We start from the raw sequence: 17,454 nt of genomic DNA on the forward strand, positions 1-17,454 counted from the left end.
AATCTTAAAATAGCAAATTTTAAAACAAATAAAACCAGCAGCTTAACTGGCCCCTAAAGTCTGCCAGCAACGTTATCAAATGCATGTCGGCACCATTCCCTCAATTTATAGTGTGGTGCGGGTGAATATTGGGAGGATACTAGACCGTCTTCCTACACTCACATTCAGACGGGCTCCCTCGATGAGGGATGCACTGGTTAGAAACAGCCCAGAGGTGGTTGTCTCTAACACCTGGTTGTCCCCAAGGTCAGGTTTTTATAAATGTACATCGTGTAGAGCCTGCAAATTCGGGAAAAATATCACTGAGTATACCACTGCATTTGAGGAAAGGCCTATTAAGATCCAGGGTCATTTTACATGTCGAACAGAGTTCGCGGTATATGTATTGGAGTGTACATGAACATGTCACCTCAAATATGTTGGAAGCGCAAAACTTCAGGTTTTCAACAGAATCCTCCAGCATTTACGTGCGGTGGTCAACTCTAACCACAACTACCCAGTGGCTCGCCACTTCAAGCTTGTACACAATAATAACCTGAATGATTTAAGCTATTATGTAATCAGGACTGTACCAAAATCAGTCCGAGGAGGCAATCAGGGGAAATTATTATGGCAGCTGGAATCTCATTTCATTGCACTTTTGGATACTAGGAGGCCGAATGGCCTGAACACAGGGGAGGAGTTGCACATTTTTTTATAAAATTGTTTTAGTCAATGAATTTTTATGGGGAAGTCTTTATAAAAAATTGTTTCATAAATTTTATAGTATTATTTTTATGAGTATTTTTTATGAATTTAATGAGAATTTCTTACAGATTTTTTATGAATGTCTCATAGATCATCAGAGAACTTGCTCCATAAAGAACCCTCCCACTTGTTACACAGATATACATTTATTTGAATAGCCAGATGACACTTTCAGCATTGTTCTAGTGTTTGCATTTATTGGATGATATACAACAATCTGATTATTCTCGCACAATGGTTTTTAAACAGTCCATACTAACAAGGTTTTGTTCCTGAATTTACTTTTTCAAAGATCTCAGAATAATTGATTTTTTATTTATTAAAGCATTATTATACCTAAAATTCGAAGGTTATTTTAGGTGAGCCAGCTAATTTTGCAGAATTTGCATTCTTTGTACATAGAATATTGCACTTACACTTTATTACTAGTAATTGGGGATATCTAGCCTCTGTCACGGTCTAAATGTTCAGTATTTTGCACATTAAGCAACTCTTTGCACATTTCTTTGCACTTGCACTTTATGTTTTAATGAACAATGGTACTTCAATATTTATCAAGGACTCCTTATCCTGCTCAAACGATTTTCATCAGTTGTTTATATTTTAGGAGACTTTGTGCTTGGATCAGCTGTATTTGAAGCAGTATTCGCATGCCTTTAATCTACAGAATGATATATCGTTTACAGCATCATTTTTCATGTATTAATATTGTATATTATATTTTTTTACATGTTACAGCTGTAGTTGGAGCTATGTTTGATAACAAGCATTTGAAATTGATTATTTTTAGGATATAGGAGGTACATTGTTGAATTAGGTCTGTTCATCATGTCCATGGTTCAGGGGAATGGCTATTTTTGTTCATTTCAATATAATAATGTTTGTATTGGTCCTTCACATCATGTGATCAAGACTGCGGCACCGCGGTCGAAACGCGTCAGGCTGGACACTTGTCTTTGCACCATGGTGGTTGCTGCTTTATTTCACCTGCAATAAAACTTCATTGAAGCGAGTGAATGCGCTGTGGTCCGTTCCTGCTTTCCTCATCTTGTATCGGGTGATTCAGGAGTTTGGTTCCTATATATATGTATATATATATTTTTCCACAGCAGAGCAATTAGAGCCACAGAAGGATGCACTCACGGGTCAATTCCTCACTTTTTCTTTATTGTGCGGACCCTCCCCCCGCACCGACTGTCAGTGCGGGGGCGGGTCCGCACAATAAAGAAAACGTGAGGAATTGACCCATGAGTGCGTCATTCTGTGGCTCTTATTGCGCTGCTGTGGAAAATATATCGTGGCTCACCACCGCGACAACAGCACCCAGGGCAAGTGGTGCGGCGGCGGTGGCTTCCGTGTTAAAAAAATATATATATATATTTGTATGGTCAAGTACAACAATCTAAAACAATGAATTGTAAACTTCATTATGCATGGTATTACATACATAGAAAAGTACTACGTGTTAAAGGTATGCAGTGTAAGAACTGACGTTCAAAATTGAGAAAAGCGGTACAAAAGGGGGTGGTGATGGACGGAGCATCAGAACCAATCAAACACTCACACCCAGTCAACAGATCTGGGTTTTATCCATCACTGTTCTTTAGCCCACTCTGCCACCCCAGTTCAGCCATGGCCATATGCAAATCAGTCTGACCCTGTGCCTCATGGGAACAGTCCAGCCCGAAATGCCAAGCCATGCCTTCCCTGGACCGGAAACAAGCTTCCTAGGACCGGTTTCTGGCATTTCAGCCGTCATCAGCCAGGCTTGCTTGAATCCAGTGACAAAGTGAGCAAGGGACTCACGTCTGAGCATACCCTGCCAACTTATGGCGAACAAAGTGGTACAAAAGGGGGTGGTGATGGACGGAGCATCAGAACCAATCAAACACTCACACCCAGTCAACAGATCTGGGTTTGATCCATCACCGTTTTTTAGCCCACTCTGCCACCCCAGTTCAGACATGGCCATATGCAAATCAGTCTGACCCTGTGCCTCATGGGAACAGTCCAGCCCGAACTGCCAAGCCATGCCTTCCCTGGACCTTAAACAAGCTTCCTAGGACCAGTTTCTGGCATTTCAGTGGAAATACAGAAATTTACACTTATTTTGATTGTCGCTCCATTCTGTAAGTCACGACTTCCAGTGCAATAGCCTTACACATTAACAGAAAAGAGAGAGTTATAAATGAAGAAAGCACCTAGTGAAGTTTAATAGCTGTAAATGTGCAGGTAGACAGGTGCTACAATGTTAATGTTGTCATGTCATTGTATTGCTTCATATTTTAGACTATTTAGCTCTCTAAAATGCTGCAGATATGAATTGGCAATGCTATATTTACCTGTTAATAAATGTGTAAATATACTAGTAGCAACTTAATTTATATTATCACCAGAAATTAAAATTGATGAATGGCAATAAAAGGTTAGAAATAATAAACATTGTATTTTAATTATATAGTGTGTACTACCCCTGACGAGGCAATGAAGCACTTTTTTTGCAAGTAGTGTGCTATTCCGGAAACCAAAAAGGATTAGTGGTGAATTAGTCTTGGAAAATATGAAATTAATTTGAGCGGTAGACATGTTAGCCTGGTATTTGGAATGAAAAGGAGAGTGGAGGGACAGAAGAGGGTAGGGCTTGCATTCATACAGCGCTTGCTACCCTTGACGATGTGTTGAAGCACTTTTTGGCAAGCAGCGCGCTACTCTGAAACCCAGATCCCAAAATGGATTCATGGTGAATTAGTTTAGGGAAATATGAAATTAATTTGAGTGGTGGACATGTTAGTCTCTTATTTGGATTGAAAAGGATAGTGGTGGGATAGAAGAGGGAAGGAGTTGCATTTATATAGTGCTTGCTACCCCTGATGAGTTTTTGAAGCACTTTTTGATGAGTAGCACACTACTCCGGAACCCAAAAAGTATTAGTAGTGAATTATACAGGAAAATACAGATAGTAAAGTAATTAAAATAATTCCATTGAACCAGAAGCCCTAATTAAACTACTTGTCCTTCCAGAGGCAGAGGCTGATCAGCAGTCGAACTTACGCTAATGGAGAATCTGAGGTGTCGATCAAGATTCCCATTAAGCATCCAGTGGAGAATGGGACAGGCCCGAGTAATACAGGAGAGAGGAGTGTGAATGGAACACGAAGAGATGAGGAAGTGGCCGAGGCTGGGAATGAGACGGAAAATGAAAATGAAGACAATGAGAACAATGAGAATGATGAGGAAGAGGAAGAAGAGGACGATGACAATGATGGACCTTATACTCCTTTTGATTTACCTGGTAAGACAAGTGCTTAATTTGTGTCAGTCGTTGCCAGTGATGGGCACCGGCACTCATTTTTGGGGACTATAACTTATTTTATTTTTTTATCAGAGGAAGAAAGTCAGAAAAGGGAGTAAGATAGTAAAAACATTGTCAAAGGAATGAATCAGGGACAAAAAGACAAAGCAAAATAAAGTGTCAAAAAAATGTAGGATTGCGGACGGACGAGGCAAGAGGTAGAATCAAGACTTGGGTGCTATGTGGGTATATTTATAATAGGATATCGCCAACAGAACATAACTTTTAGCAATGTTCTGGTAGTGCTATGCCCTTCTCCGTATTTACAAAGTGGCGTTAAATCACTTTTTGTGCACGAGTGCCTCCGGTTGTGCTAAGCGATGCCAAAGGGGATGATGGACGGAGCGTTTGAGCAAATCAAACACTCACCCCCAGTCAAATGATCTGGGTTTAATCCATCATCATTCTTTAGCTCACTACACTCCGTTTGTGCTAGGCAGCTACTTTTAGTGCCAGCACTAGGGAAAACACAGGGGTGCAGTGTGTTGTTGTAAATACGGTGCATCCTTGTGTTTTGGAAATGTCGGAGCACGGCACTGCCAAATATGGTTCTCTGCGCTGACATTTTCTTGTAAATACGCTTCTCAATATTTGAAAACCCAATCATTCGACAGCACTGGCGCTGGGCTTCTAAAAAAAAGTCATGCTTGTGCACATATCTTATTTACAAATTTAAATTAAGGTAAGAGACTTTAACTATGGTGCAAAGTTTTGATCAAACCCACTATGCATCATATTGGTTTTTGTGTAGGCCCTATGTGCAGATGGAAACAGCCAGCTATTATTTGAAGCAGTGCTAAACAAAGCTCAAGATATGCAGAGGAACTCTTAAGAGCAGTGGTGGTCTGGAACCCGATTTCAGCCTATCAAAAGCCTGAAGCAAACCCCACCCTTCAGAAGGCCATAGCTGGGTCACGGTAACCACCCTGGTCTGAAAACACCCCTTACCCTGCAGGCCACAGGGACAATGAGTCACAGAATGCGCAGCCCAGCCTTGTGTAAGCGGAATAATGGGCAAATAGCAAGGGCACTCCCACTGCACAGCAAGGAGCGTTTTTTCTTTAGCTAATGTTTGAAGAAAGCACATTGTTTACTTTAGTCATTTAGGACTTTTTTCTATTTTAAAAAAATATATGTCAAAATATAAGAAAACCGTTTAACGAGCAAACATACTTGTTAAAAGTTTTAAGTCACTGCAAAGTATAGCGCCACGGACAATGGTCTGTACATATGTTACATTAAGAATATGCAAGATCTTCTTTTTCAGATAATTATTTCTTTCTAGTGATGGCAATCAACGATCTAGTAGAGATACTCCCCATCTTTGTTTACAAGGAACACCAATGGGGATAAGTAAAAGGGATTGTGCCACCGGAACGTCACTTTTACTGATGTTCCGGTGTGACAATGCCCTGTTCTATTTTCACAAAGTGGTCTTAAGCCACTTTTTGTGGCTTAACGCAACTTTGTAAATATGGTACCCTTTTACGCAGGTATCTGTGAGAAAGGGACATGCAATGGTGTTGCTGTGGGTGTTCCACTTCAACACCAGAGGCGTTTTAATGCTGCCCCAGCTTTACAGGGATATTTAAATCCGAGGCAGCGCCAAAAACTAGCACCATGAAAAAGCAAGCGTTAGATTGGTGCAACAAGTAGAAATGATTGTATTTCTCCTCTTTTTTTGTTTTTTCATTCTGCACCACACATAGAAAGAGCAAAAGAGCGATTGTTTTTGTGCATGAATGTGTCCCTTGATGCACTAAAACAATCATTAAATAATATAACCTAATGCAGCACACATAGAAGTAGCAAATCGCCATTATTGATTGTTTATGTGCAGCAAGGAAGACCTTCCTGATCATAAACAATCATCCCTGCAACTCAGGAACTCTTGCCCCATAGCGCTAGACAGCTATTTTTAGCACCAGCACTAGGGAAAATACCGTGGTGCGCCATATTCTTGTAAATACGGCATATCCCTGTGCTTCGGAAATGTTGCAGCACTGTAAAATTTGCCTCAGTACTGCGCTGTGCCATTTCCTTGTACATACGCCGCAAAGTGTATTCGGAGCTAGGGAAGGGGATGCAACCAGAAACCCTAAGCAGTTTCATAACCTTACTCGTGGGGTTGGAAATATGAACTGTGAACAGGATATCCAAAAGTAAATCCAGCTATTACAAATTATTCTGTCCAGAATGGAGAATAACCTGTCAAAAAGAGCAGGCAGATCCCTCTTCCAGGCCCAATAACCCTGTAGACCAAAAGGCAAAGAGAGTGAGGGACATATTTTGGTAGGGTTTGTGTCGCATTTGCACCATGCAACATTGTATCAGGTCATGCAAGGTCACTTTGCATGGAGCTGAGTGGTTTGTTACATCTGGAGTAACTCAACGCATCACAAATTGCTGCGTTACGTTACGCTGTCCCTGGAAGGCTTTCCATGGGCATTGCTTGGGTGTTCCCACGCAACACCCATGGATTTTGATACATTCTCTTATTTACCATTACTGGTAGACCTGAGAATGTGGCAAAATGTTAGGCCTGTCACACACAAAGGAGGCTGCTCCCAGATTATAGTGAGTAGTAGTGCTCAAGAAGTCAAATTCATACAGTGAGTGTTGGCATCTCACAAAAAGTGAAGGACTGGCCTCACACACCACCTGGTGTCATGCTTCATCATCGGCCGTCCTCGCCCTCTAAAAACTTGGTTTGATAGAGGGCGGGCATACACCTGACGACAGGGATGCACTTCTAAACTAAGTGGGGCCCGTGAATAGTGAATGTGATTTTAAAAACCATTACAGTTGTCTAATTAATTTTAAATAAGGTGGGCAACTGTACGGTATTAAAACAGTGATGCGGTGAATAGAGGAATTTATTATCGCCTCACCACGGTGTAACGGGTCGACATGTTTCTGCCCAGTGTCCTAGTAGGGTACGTGGCATTCATCAGGACATGTTTTTTAAGAGCGGGAACTGGCCTTACCAATCTCGTGATAAGGGAACACCACTAAGTGGGGTGACCTTTTGTCACTCCACTTGTTGAGGGGGCTCCACGTCAGCCTGTTGATGAATGAAATAAAGCACAAAAGAACCATAAGAGATTTATTTGGTAATGACAATAAACTCATCCATAACCACAGCAGTTATCGCGCGTTGTTTAAAGTGCCTGACAAGGGTCAGTCATCTGTGCCCACACATACTAATATTTGAGAGATATCATCTCTCATATCTTACCCAGATTTCTTAGCCTATGTGCTCCATGGAAGGAGTGGAGGGAAGGCCCCTATAGTCACACTCTAGAGCGAGAGATAAACCAGATAGATCGACAAGAAAACATCTTAGAATATGCAGATTCCATTTCAGTTAGTGCATAGCGTCTCATCATACCAAATTAGTATCACCCTGGGGGTCAAGAACTGTGAGTTACTTAACATCGACATCGCCATCGCCAAGCGAGTCTCTACTCATGCCGCAGCTCCCTCACACACTCTTACTTCGTCAAGGTGCGCCTTCCGCTGAAAACACCTAGCTCTGTCCGTCTCTCCTTCCCGTAGATGATAAAACCGGAAACTGACGGGGTTTAAATAGTGTATCTAAATTGGATAATTGGCCTCAGGCTTTCATTATTGTTTACACCTCTCCTGTATTCGATGTCACAATGTGCGCCATGTATATTATGTGCCTGACTGCCTGACTCGATAGAAATACGGAAAAGGATGCCGGTTCCTCTTCCTTATCGTATCCGGTGTCACAAATTGTGCCATGTATTCGACGTGCCTGGTTGCCTGGTTCATTTTGTTTAGAGGAAACGGATGTTGTCATCCGTATATGCACATATCCGGAGTCCCAATTAAAGGGGGCTGTCTGTAGGTCAGGTCAGAACCTGGCCTAGGGCGTAACTGGGGCGGGGCTCGAGAGAGGAACGTGACGTCCCGTGGGTAACTCTGCCCTTGCGTCTCGGTAGTACTTGAACCTCTGACCATGATGGTTGACAAAGGAGAGAAATGTGCTGACATTCAGCTTTTTGATGGCTGCAAATTACATAGTTCATGCCTGTACTAAAAGTAAAAATAAATAAACGGTTTGAAGCTCAGCCGAAAAAGGATGGCATTGCTCGCCCATGTTGGATCTGTACATAATGTGATGTTTATTAAGATATTTCTTTTGGGGAAAGTCAGTATTATCATAAAGGCACCCACACACAATGTATGGTTTCTCTTGATCGTTTGTGTTGGTGTAATGTGCATCACATCACATTTAAGCAGAGGGATTAAATGATAGCATACTGGTAGATTTCAAATGTTCCTTAATGTTTTCCTAACAAAGAAACACCGATGTTATGAACAAATGACGCCCAGTATTGGTTTAACAAATGACGCCCAGTATTGGTTTAACAGTAGTAGGAGTGGGGATGTCTAGTGTATACATTTCATCCCATTTGAAGCCATGGAATTTCGTCATTTAGACCATTAGCCCATGTGTGTAGGTGGTATACCCATCGTTGTTCCCTGATATGTAGGCTTCTGGTGATATCTGTTTTTTGTTTTTTCATAACTTCCAAAACCACCCATTTCAGGTCAGAATCTTTATGGTTTTGTTCCAAGAAGTGTTTCGTCAATCTTGTGTTTGATTTTTTGCAACGGATTGTACTCCGGTGCTTGTTGATTCAGGTTTTTACTTTCCTCGTGGTCATTCCCACATACATGAGATTGCAAGGGCATTTTAATAAATACACCACATTCTCGGTGTTGCAGTTGCTAAAGTCCTTCAGCTTCCATGGGTTATTTGTGCCTATATCATCTTCTTTAGTAGTGTATGTGAATGTGCAGGCCACGCAGCTCCCACATGGGAAATGTCCCGAAGGTCTCTGATGGTTCCAAAGTGTTGCTTGTTCTACCGCTTCGCTCCTCCCCTGAGCTGAAGGTCCAGTGTTGTGGGGTGGGCCTAAATCGCTGTTGTTTTTTGGCCGTCTGAGGTTGCTGTGGTTTCTCATAGTATTCGTCAGTGGTTTAAGGATAAACTGGCACATGCATCAAGCTAGGGTTTTGCGAGTCATTAATTGCAAATATTAAGCATTCACATTTAAGGACTCGCAAAATCCTATGCATGTATGAATCACTATAATAATAGTGATTCCTACACATTCCTCATTTGCGAGTCGCAAATTGCGAGTCGCAAATAAGGAATAGCTTCCCATTCATTCCTATGGGCCTGCAGGCCCATAGGAATGAATGGGAAATTGCACAGGCAATTTCAGGGTGCAAGGGTGTCAAAAGGACACCCTGTTGCACCCCTGGAATTGACCTGTGCACATATGTTGTGCACACACATGCCCTAAGGGCATGTGTGTGCGCAACATGAAACTTTGAAAAATGCCCAAAAGGGCATTTTTCAAAGGTTTTGCTAATTACCATGAAGTTCAACTTCATGGTAATTTGCGCCCCCTATTAGCGAAATCGCTAATTTTGTTACATTAATGCATTGCATTTAAGGAATCTCAATTTGCGATTCCTTAAATGCAATCGCAATTTATGTAATCGCAATTTAGAGATTACCTAAATTGCGTTTTTTTCATTTGGGATGGTGCATCCCAAATGCAAAAATACCGGTTGCAAAGGGGCAGATTCTGAGAATCTGCCCGTTTGCGACCGTTTTTTCTTTTGATGCATGTGCCTGAAATTGTCTCATGGCTGAACTTCTGTACATCTTTCTGTAGTTTCGTAATCTTCGACTGGTCATTTTTTATTTCTTGCAGTTTTTTCTTTAAAAGAGTGACAGTAACGGTGGTCTTAAGCCAGTTTTTGCTTTGTACATTTCCAGGCGATACTCAACCAGTTAATGCGAAACTCTTTGTTGTCGAGAAAGAGTCTTGGTTCGTTGGTAACAATGAGTCCCCTGGGCACTGTGTTTTTTCTGAGGTAATCCGTCATGAAGGCTCATTGTAGGGTCTTGCGGACTTTCTTTTTAGCCGATGGGGCTTCCCATTCGTCTGTGTTCTTTATAGTTTGAGCTACTACTGCTTCAGCTAACAGTGACAGGGTTCTGAGGATTTCTGCATAGGTTTCTTCTCCGAATGCGAGTTCGGTATCCATGTTTATGTTCTGGGGTAAGATGAGGTAGATGTTTCTCTGAAACACTCTGATATTCAGGTGGCCATCCTTTAAGGTCCTATTACTTGGGAGACCGATACTTAGTTAGTCGGTCCTCCTACCGTAATTCGGTATTCTTGCCCTTTTGTGTTCCCACAGCCATAAGCTGTACTACAATTAAACCACACTAGCCCCGGCAGATGGCTGGGGGAGGGAACTAGAGGCACAAGGTGCCAGGAGATAGCCAGCCTCCAACATTCAATGTTACACACAAATGAGGCTGCTCCCTGAGTAGAGTGAGCAGTAGTGCTCAAGAAGTCAAATTCATACAGTGAGTGTTGGCATCTCACAAAAAGTGAAGGACTGGCCTCACACACCACCTGGTGTCATGCTTCATCATCGGCTGTCCTCGACCTCTAAAAACTTGGTTTGATAGAGGGCAGGCATACACCTAACGACAGGGATGCACTTCTAAACTAAGTGTGGCCCGTGAATAGTGAATGTGATTTTAAAAATGTTAGGCCTCCCAGAAGAGGCGTAACAAAGATAAATATCTTTATTTCTCCTTGTTATTTCCTCTTTCTATGTGTGTTGCATGCTGCAGCACACATGGAAAGAGGATTATGAATGAGGGGATTGTTTTTGCCTCAGGGATTGTTTTTGTGCATGAAAGGTGCCCCTTCCTGCACAAAAATAATCCTGCTTACAACACAGACACTCTTGCACCATGGTGCATTGGCGCTAGGCAGCCCATTTTGAGCAAGAGCTGGGAAAAGGCAAGAATGCACTGAATTGTGATAGATAGGGCAGCACATACCTGCCCTTTCCGTGTAACGCAGCGCAGCAAGGTGACTTGCTGCGCTGCCCCTATGTGAGGTCCTGAGGGGCCATTGCAGACTACAGCAATGCTGGGTAGAGCATTCTGCAGTGCTCCACCTATGGAGTCGCGTATGTCAGATAGGGCTGGGCTGTGCTGATGCTCATAACCCCTGCTCAGACCACCTAGTGCATTTGTAAAATCGGCCCAGTGTTCCTGGATCCGGATACGTAGGGTCAGTTGTGATCAGGGGTTACTTACTTCTCCACCTAACTTTAATCGGCCCTTAATATTTAATATAAATAAGTACTAAATCTTTCTTGTAGTTTGTAGAAACATAAGATCTTGGTACAGCTACTGGAAGAGGGTGTTTCCCATTGCAGTTTGCTCAGGATTCTAATGCACAATTAAAAAAAATGTGTAAAAAACAATGCCTCCTGGGGAAGAGAGAGGGTGTGCCGAGGTATAAAGAGTGATAAAACAAACTCAAAACGGTTACTGTACCAATTTACCGCTGATTGAAATGCTCTTCACTTGGGACCGGCTGCTAACTTTGCACTGTTGCAAAAATGAAGCAGTTGTTTGTTTTTTTTGCTTCTTGTGTCAAAGGAGAGGGAGTAAAGTGATGAATCTCTAGTTCATGTATCATAAACAGTTATGAAACAGGCCATAAATCGAGCGTAAATCCGACATTTATCACTGAAGAAGACCTGGGAAAAAGGCAAACATGTCAAAGTCAGTGTTAAAAACGATTCTGCATGTTATGCCCCATTTTCATTTTTAAAGCTCTGAACAGGAGGTACTCACCACGCGTGGCAAATACCTCTCCCTGGATATACTCCATCCTATTCTGATAATTTCACGAGGAGGGCCCGTGTATGGCGTTCCTGCCACTGCCACGCTGAAGAAGGATCAGTGATGGTCATTCATAAACAGGTGGCACAATATATAATATTCACAATCTGCCACTAGATGGCAACCGAACTACGCTGTATCAGTTTATGCATGAACTTGATGATAGAGCTCCCATTTTTTCTGAGTGTTTGTTCCAAACCCCATTTATGAATGATGTGGGTAGGTTCCACCGTATTCAATCTATATCAAACCAGATTCTTAATTTAAACAAAAATGATTTTCAGAACATCTGAAATCTGTAGTATAAATCCTTAATTGTTTATCTATTGAAGGCATAACAGGTACTGTTACTAAGGTAGTTCTGCCCAGTGAAATGATGTCCAAGCAAGCTCCCAGAGAACAAAACAGAGGAAAGTATTTAGGGGCATATCAGCAAGGCGAGGTGATAGAATTATCGCTGCTTTTGCGGTCGTTTTGCGGGCCGAAAAGCGGCGATAATTTTATCGCCTAATTAGCAAGCTCACGCTAACGCGTGAAAACTTGCGTTAGCGTAGGAATTCCTAACGCCCAGCTTTGCATCTCTAATGAGATGCAAAGTGGGTGTTCCTGACCTGACATGACAGGAGAAATGTCGCTAAGCGACATTTCTCCTATCATCAAGCCCCACGCTATAAAGCATACCGGCAAGAAAAGTAGCGATAACCCCTGTTATCGCTACTTTCCTTACGCCTGCTTCAGGACTGACTAAGCCATGATATCCTATGGAAGGTGGATATCATGGCTAAGTTTGTGAGTCTCTATCATCAAGCTAACGCCACATTGCGTGAGATTATCGCTGGGTTTCCAGCGATAATCTCACGTTAGGCAGTTAGCGTGAGGATTTTTATCGCTTTTGAGATAAGCGTTGCTAATAGCACGCTATCTCAGCAATAAAAATCCACGCTAGCCGGCGATAATTATCCTAGCGCTAAGTGCGCTTAGCGATAATTATCTCCGGTTGTTGCTGTTATGCCCCATAGTACCGCAGTAATTAGAAGGATGTCAAAATATAATTGGCCTATATAGCTTTTATAAGTCACCGAGTCAGCTCTGACACATTTAACACCAGCGAGGCCTTCGAAGTTGTATCCTTTTGAGCTTATACTTATTATAAACACCTAACAACATGTTAAGGAATATAACGTGCTGAAAATTCAAAACGGGTGGAAGGTGTCACGCACAAAAGGCGGGTACTTGTTAGTTCTGGAGCTACTGCTGAAATTTGTGAACAGATTGGAATTGTGGGAGGAACTGTGAAGTCACCTGGGCATGACCTGAAAGAGTTTGAAGTTTCGCTTTATTTGTTGCATTTGATTGTCCTTTTCCCACCAGGTGCTTAGAACTGTGGGCAAATGGATGCGTTGTGGTGGAGGTTACAGTATCGAGTTTTGCAGGCTGCAGTGGAGCAGTCTGCAAAAGTACAGCAGGTGCAGTGACACCGGGGCTTAGGGCTTGATCGTCCCACTGCTCTGCTGTACGGCTATCTTTTGCAACCCAAGAGGATTGTGGGCATTTTGCTTGGATGCATCAGCCCTCATAGAATCCCTAACAGACACTTGCTGTCTGTGATTCTCATGGGTGCCTTTTCTGTCTAGTATCCTCTTAGGATTTGAGCAGGGATAAGACAGGGAGTGGAGAAGAACAGTGGGCACATTTTAGGGGAGGGCAACTGTTGGGTAGCAGCAACCAGTCGGAGGGCCTGAGAAGCTGAACAGATCTCAATAAGAGGGAAAAAAGACGAAAAGCGAGTAGGAAAATTGAAGGATCCTCGTAGAAAACTCTCAGCATTGTTTCTGCTTTTTACAGCTGGCAAAGCAGACAAGGCCAAGTGGGTCCTCACCTGGCCCCTGTCGCTCATCATGTACTTCACTGTGCCCAACTGCGCCAAGCCACGCTGGGAGAAGTGGTTCATGGTGACGTTCGCCACGTCCACTCTCTGGATCGCGGCGTACTCTTACGTGATGGTGTGGATGGTAAGTTTTAACGACGGTGAGTTGAATGAACAGATTTTGACGCAGCCATTCAATTGATGAAAGAGATGCATGTGTACGGTTATGGAGCCATGGTGCTACTGCCCTCGCTTCATCCATTTGTGGCATCTTTCATCAGCCCTACCAGTCCAACAATATTTTCCGGTGAATCCCCATCTCTGAGTGCCCACACATTTCCAGTTTGGTTGAGAAAGCCTGCTAGGATAATAGCGCCATCTTGCCTGAGTGAGGGGGCCTTGACTTACACAACATTTCGGGGCAGATTTATCAATATTTCATGCAATGCAGTATGACACCTTGATGTGCTGTGCTACGCTGCTTGAAAGGGCACGAATACTCCATGTTCAACATTGTATGGCGCATTCCTGTCCTCTCCTTGCACTGGTGCATTTTTGGCTCCTAGTGCCAACGCAGGCACACGTGCATCATGGTGCAAGGGTCTCCTGTGTTGCAAGCAGGATTGTTTTTGTGCAGTAAGGGACACCTTCCTACACAAAAACAATGCTTTGAGGGTGAGGAAAAAGCTAGAAGAAATAAATATATTTCTCCTCGTTAAGCTTCTCTAGGATGGTGTAAAATTTTGACGCATTCCCAGGTTAACCACCATGGTAAATCTGGAAATGTCCCAAAATCAATGGGTGGATGCTTGGGACTACCCGGGGGCACCTTTACAAGCCCCTATCGCCACAGAAACACCACCTTTAACCACGTTCTTGTAAGCGATAGGTGCTTTACCTTATTTACAATGCGGTGTTAAGCCACTCAACATTACTTAACACTGCCTTGTAAATAAGGCACCCTTTCACACTATACTTAGCCTGATAGGGGTGAGCAATAGGTGTTGCGGTGGTTGTTCCGCCACAACACCCATTGATTTTGATGCTGCCCCCTACTTACAAGGGTGGCGTAAATAGGAGGCTGTGCCAACATTAAGACTAGGGCAAACCTGGTCTTAATATGGCGAAACGAGGAGATACGCTTTATTTCTCCTCATTTTTTGTTCTTTCTATGTGTGCTACATTGTGCAGCACACATAGAAACAGCAAAACACCATCAATGATTGTTTATGTGCAGGAAGGTGTCCATTCGTGCACATAAACTATCATTAAAAAAATGACGATTTGCAACTTCTATGTGTGCTGCACAGTGCAGCACACATTTAAGTTTCAAATCGCCATTTGTGATTGTTTATGTGCAGGAAGTGAGACCTTCCTGCACATAAACGATCATTCCCTCAACACAGGCACCCTGTGGTGCAAGGGTGCCTGCGTTGGCGCTAGTCAGCTAAATTTAGCGACCGGAGTTCGGAAAAATACAAGGATGTGGCATATATTTGTAAATACGGCTCACCCCTGCGTTTTCGGATTGGTGGAGCGTTGCGTTAGCATTTTATGCTTAACGCAACACTCTGCCATTTCCTTGTAAATATGCTCCAAAATCTCCACCAATGGAATGCCTTCCTCGTGCAGAGTAGCGCAAGGCAGCAACTTGCACTGTGCTTGCATTACTCCAGATTTTTCAAGCACCTTAGGGCCACGTAAGGTCGCCTTGAATGGATTGGTAAATCTGACTTTAGTGTTGCGTTGCCCTTGCGTTCGTTACATTGTGTGTGACACAAGGGCAACGCGACACTTTGCTAACTCTGGCCCTTCATGTTTAGGGGCACGTAGAGAAAGTCTGACTTGCTAAAACGAGACAGGCTTGTTCACTTTGTCAAATCTGCTCGGCCCTGCCCCAAACACTAAAAAATGAATAGAGGGGTGAATATATAATGTTTATTTGTTCATATATAAGTAGCTGTACTCCCAAGTAAGCACGAAGTACCTATTATTCTGCCCATGAAGCACACGAAGATGCTTACTCAGTTTATTCAAGTTATTCACTAGGCAATTGGTTCAGTGGTGTGCTTAGTTCTTTTTGGTTATCAAGAAGTTATCTGTCTAGAATGTTACAAAAATGCAAGATGTACATAGCGCATGGAGTACATCTGAAAAAAACAAGAAGTTGCCTAACTATGCACAGTAAAGTAACCCAAGGCTCAAATACGAAAAATAAATGTAAATGTGTAGGTGTACTTGTAAAGCGCACTGTGACTCCATGGAGTATCCTGGCGCTGAAGACCGCTGGGGAACCCGTCCTGGTTTTCCCTGTGAGATGGTCCCTTTCTGGGTATCTCCAAGGTGAAACCAGGCATCCCCGGCGTCTGTGGGGGGCCGTTGTAGAGATGAGGCAAGCTTAATGCCCAGAGTTGCCGAGTGTGTTCCTGGTTACAGTAGGTACCGAGGCGAGAATTATCGAGTCCGTTTTGACCCTGGTCCACGACCCTGCCGCGTCGGGAATTGAACCCTGGTCCCTGGCCGATTCTCTGCTTACGGGTCTGCCACCTCTAACCAGTGAGCCACACCTCTCCACTAGATTAAATGTTTACTTGACATGGGTAGACTTAGTGAGTAAAATAAATGTTAAATGAACATTTGCTGATAAAATATATTACACAGGCAAAAAACAGGATTGCTGCTGTACAAGCATAGTATATAAACAAATTATTCCAACTAAGGCTTACTTAAGAGAATGCAGAAAATCTGCTATTTTGGAACTACAGTGTTGTTTATAGAAACTGAATGGTAAGAGGGACACTGAGGACATAGAAAGAGGACTGGCAGATTCGACCTTTGTGGTTTCTGTTCTGTGATTTTCCTAAGGGTTTCTTATTGTTGCATTTAACATTGAATCCTGTGGATTTGCATTAGTGAATGCTGGGAGAGAAAATTAGATTTTGGGGGATTTCTGAACTGAAGACATTTATTATCAAACCCAGCTTCTCATTTTGATAACATTGCATCCGTAATACAATTTCAATGCATTTTAGCTTTGAAAAAATACATTTTTTTTTATTCCTGATGCTATATTAATGGACTCAATGGGAGAATGCAAGCATCAATGAAAATGACAACCCCAATGAGAATGTTTGTAACTGACTTATTTACAGCATTCATTTTTCAAGTTTACTCTATTACTGCATGGGAATTTGAAAAAAAATCTCTGCAGTAGTGTATTTCAATGCTAGTTCAATATCGATTTGCAAAAATATCTATTCCTGAATATCAACGACCACTTTACCACCAAGGTAATTATATACAGATTAATATAGAAATCACATGCACGGGTGTACAATTCTTAATTATATACAGATTAATATAGAAATCACATGCACGGGTGTACAATTCTTAATTATATACAGATTAATATAGAAATCACATGCATAGGTGTACAATTCTTAATTATATATCTGTCTGTGTTCTGAATCTTCTGAGCACTGCACCACATACACTAATATGCTCACACCTGGACATAGGTAAAGCTGTGCTAGTAGGACTACCACAATCTTCCTTCAACCCACTCAAAGCAGTTCTCCACTTCACAGCTGGGCTTCTCTCATCCCCCAAAAAGGACACAGCACCCCAATTCTCATTTATCTGCATTGGATTCCTATTGAGGCCAGAATACAATTTAAATCAAGATGCTTAGCCTATGAAGCATTATATTTCAACTCGCCACCC

General features: G+C 42.5%; 1 protein-coding gene across 1 annotated transcript in view; it reads left to right on the top strand.

Moving 5' to 3' along the window:
• SLC24A3 (solute carrier family 24 member 3) overlaps nucleotides 1–17,454 on the top strand; it is a 1,192,172-nt gene that overhangs the window by 1,052,488 nt on the left and 122,230 nt on the right. The window contains exons 12-13 of the mRNA XM_085611775.1: nucleotides 3,769–4,039; nucleotides 13,710–13,876. Coding sequence (XP_085467901.1) covers nucleotides 3,769–4,039; nucleotides 13,710–13,876 — 438 coding nt within the window. The remainder of the gene's footprint in view (nucleotides 1–3,768; nucleotides 4,040–13,709; nucleotides 13,877–17,454) is intronic.

This window comes from Triturus cristatus, chromosome 6 (genome assembly GCF_964204655.1).
Source record: "Triturus cristatus chromosome 6, aTriCri1.1, whole genome shotgun sequence".
Classification (NCBI taxonomy): Eukaryota; Metazoa; Chordata; class Amphibia; order Caudata; family Salamandridae; genus Triturus; species Triturus cristatus.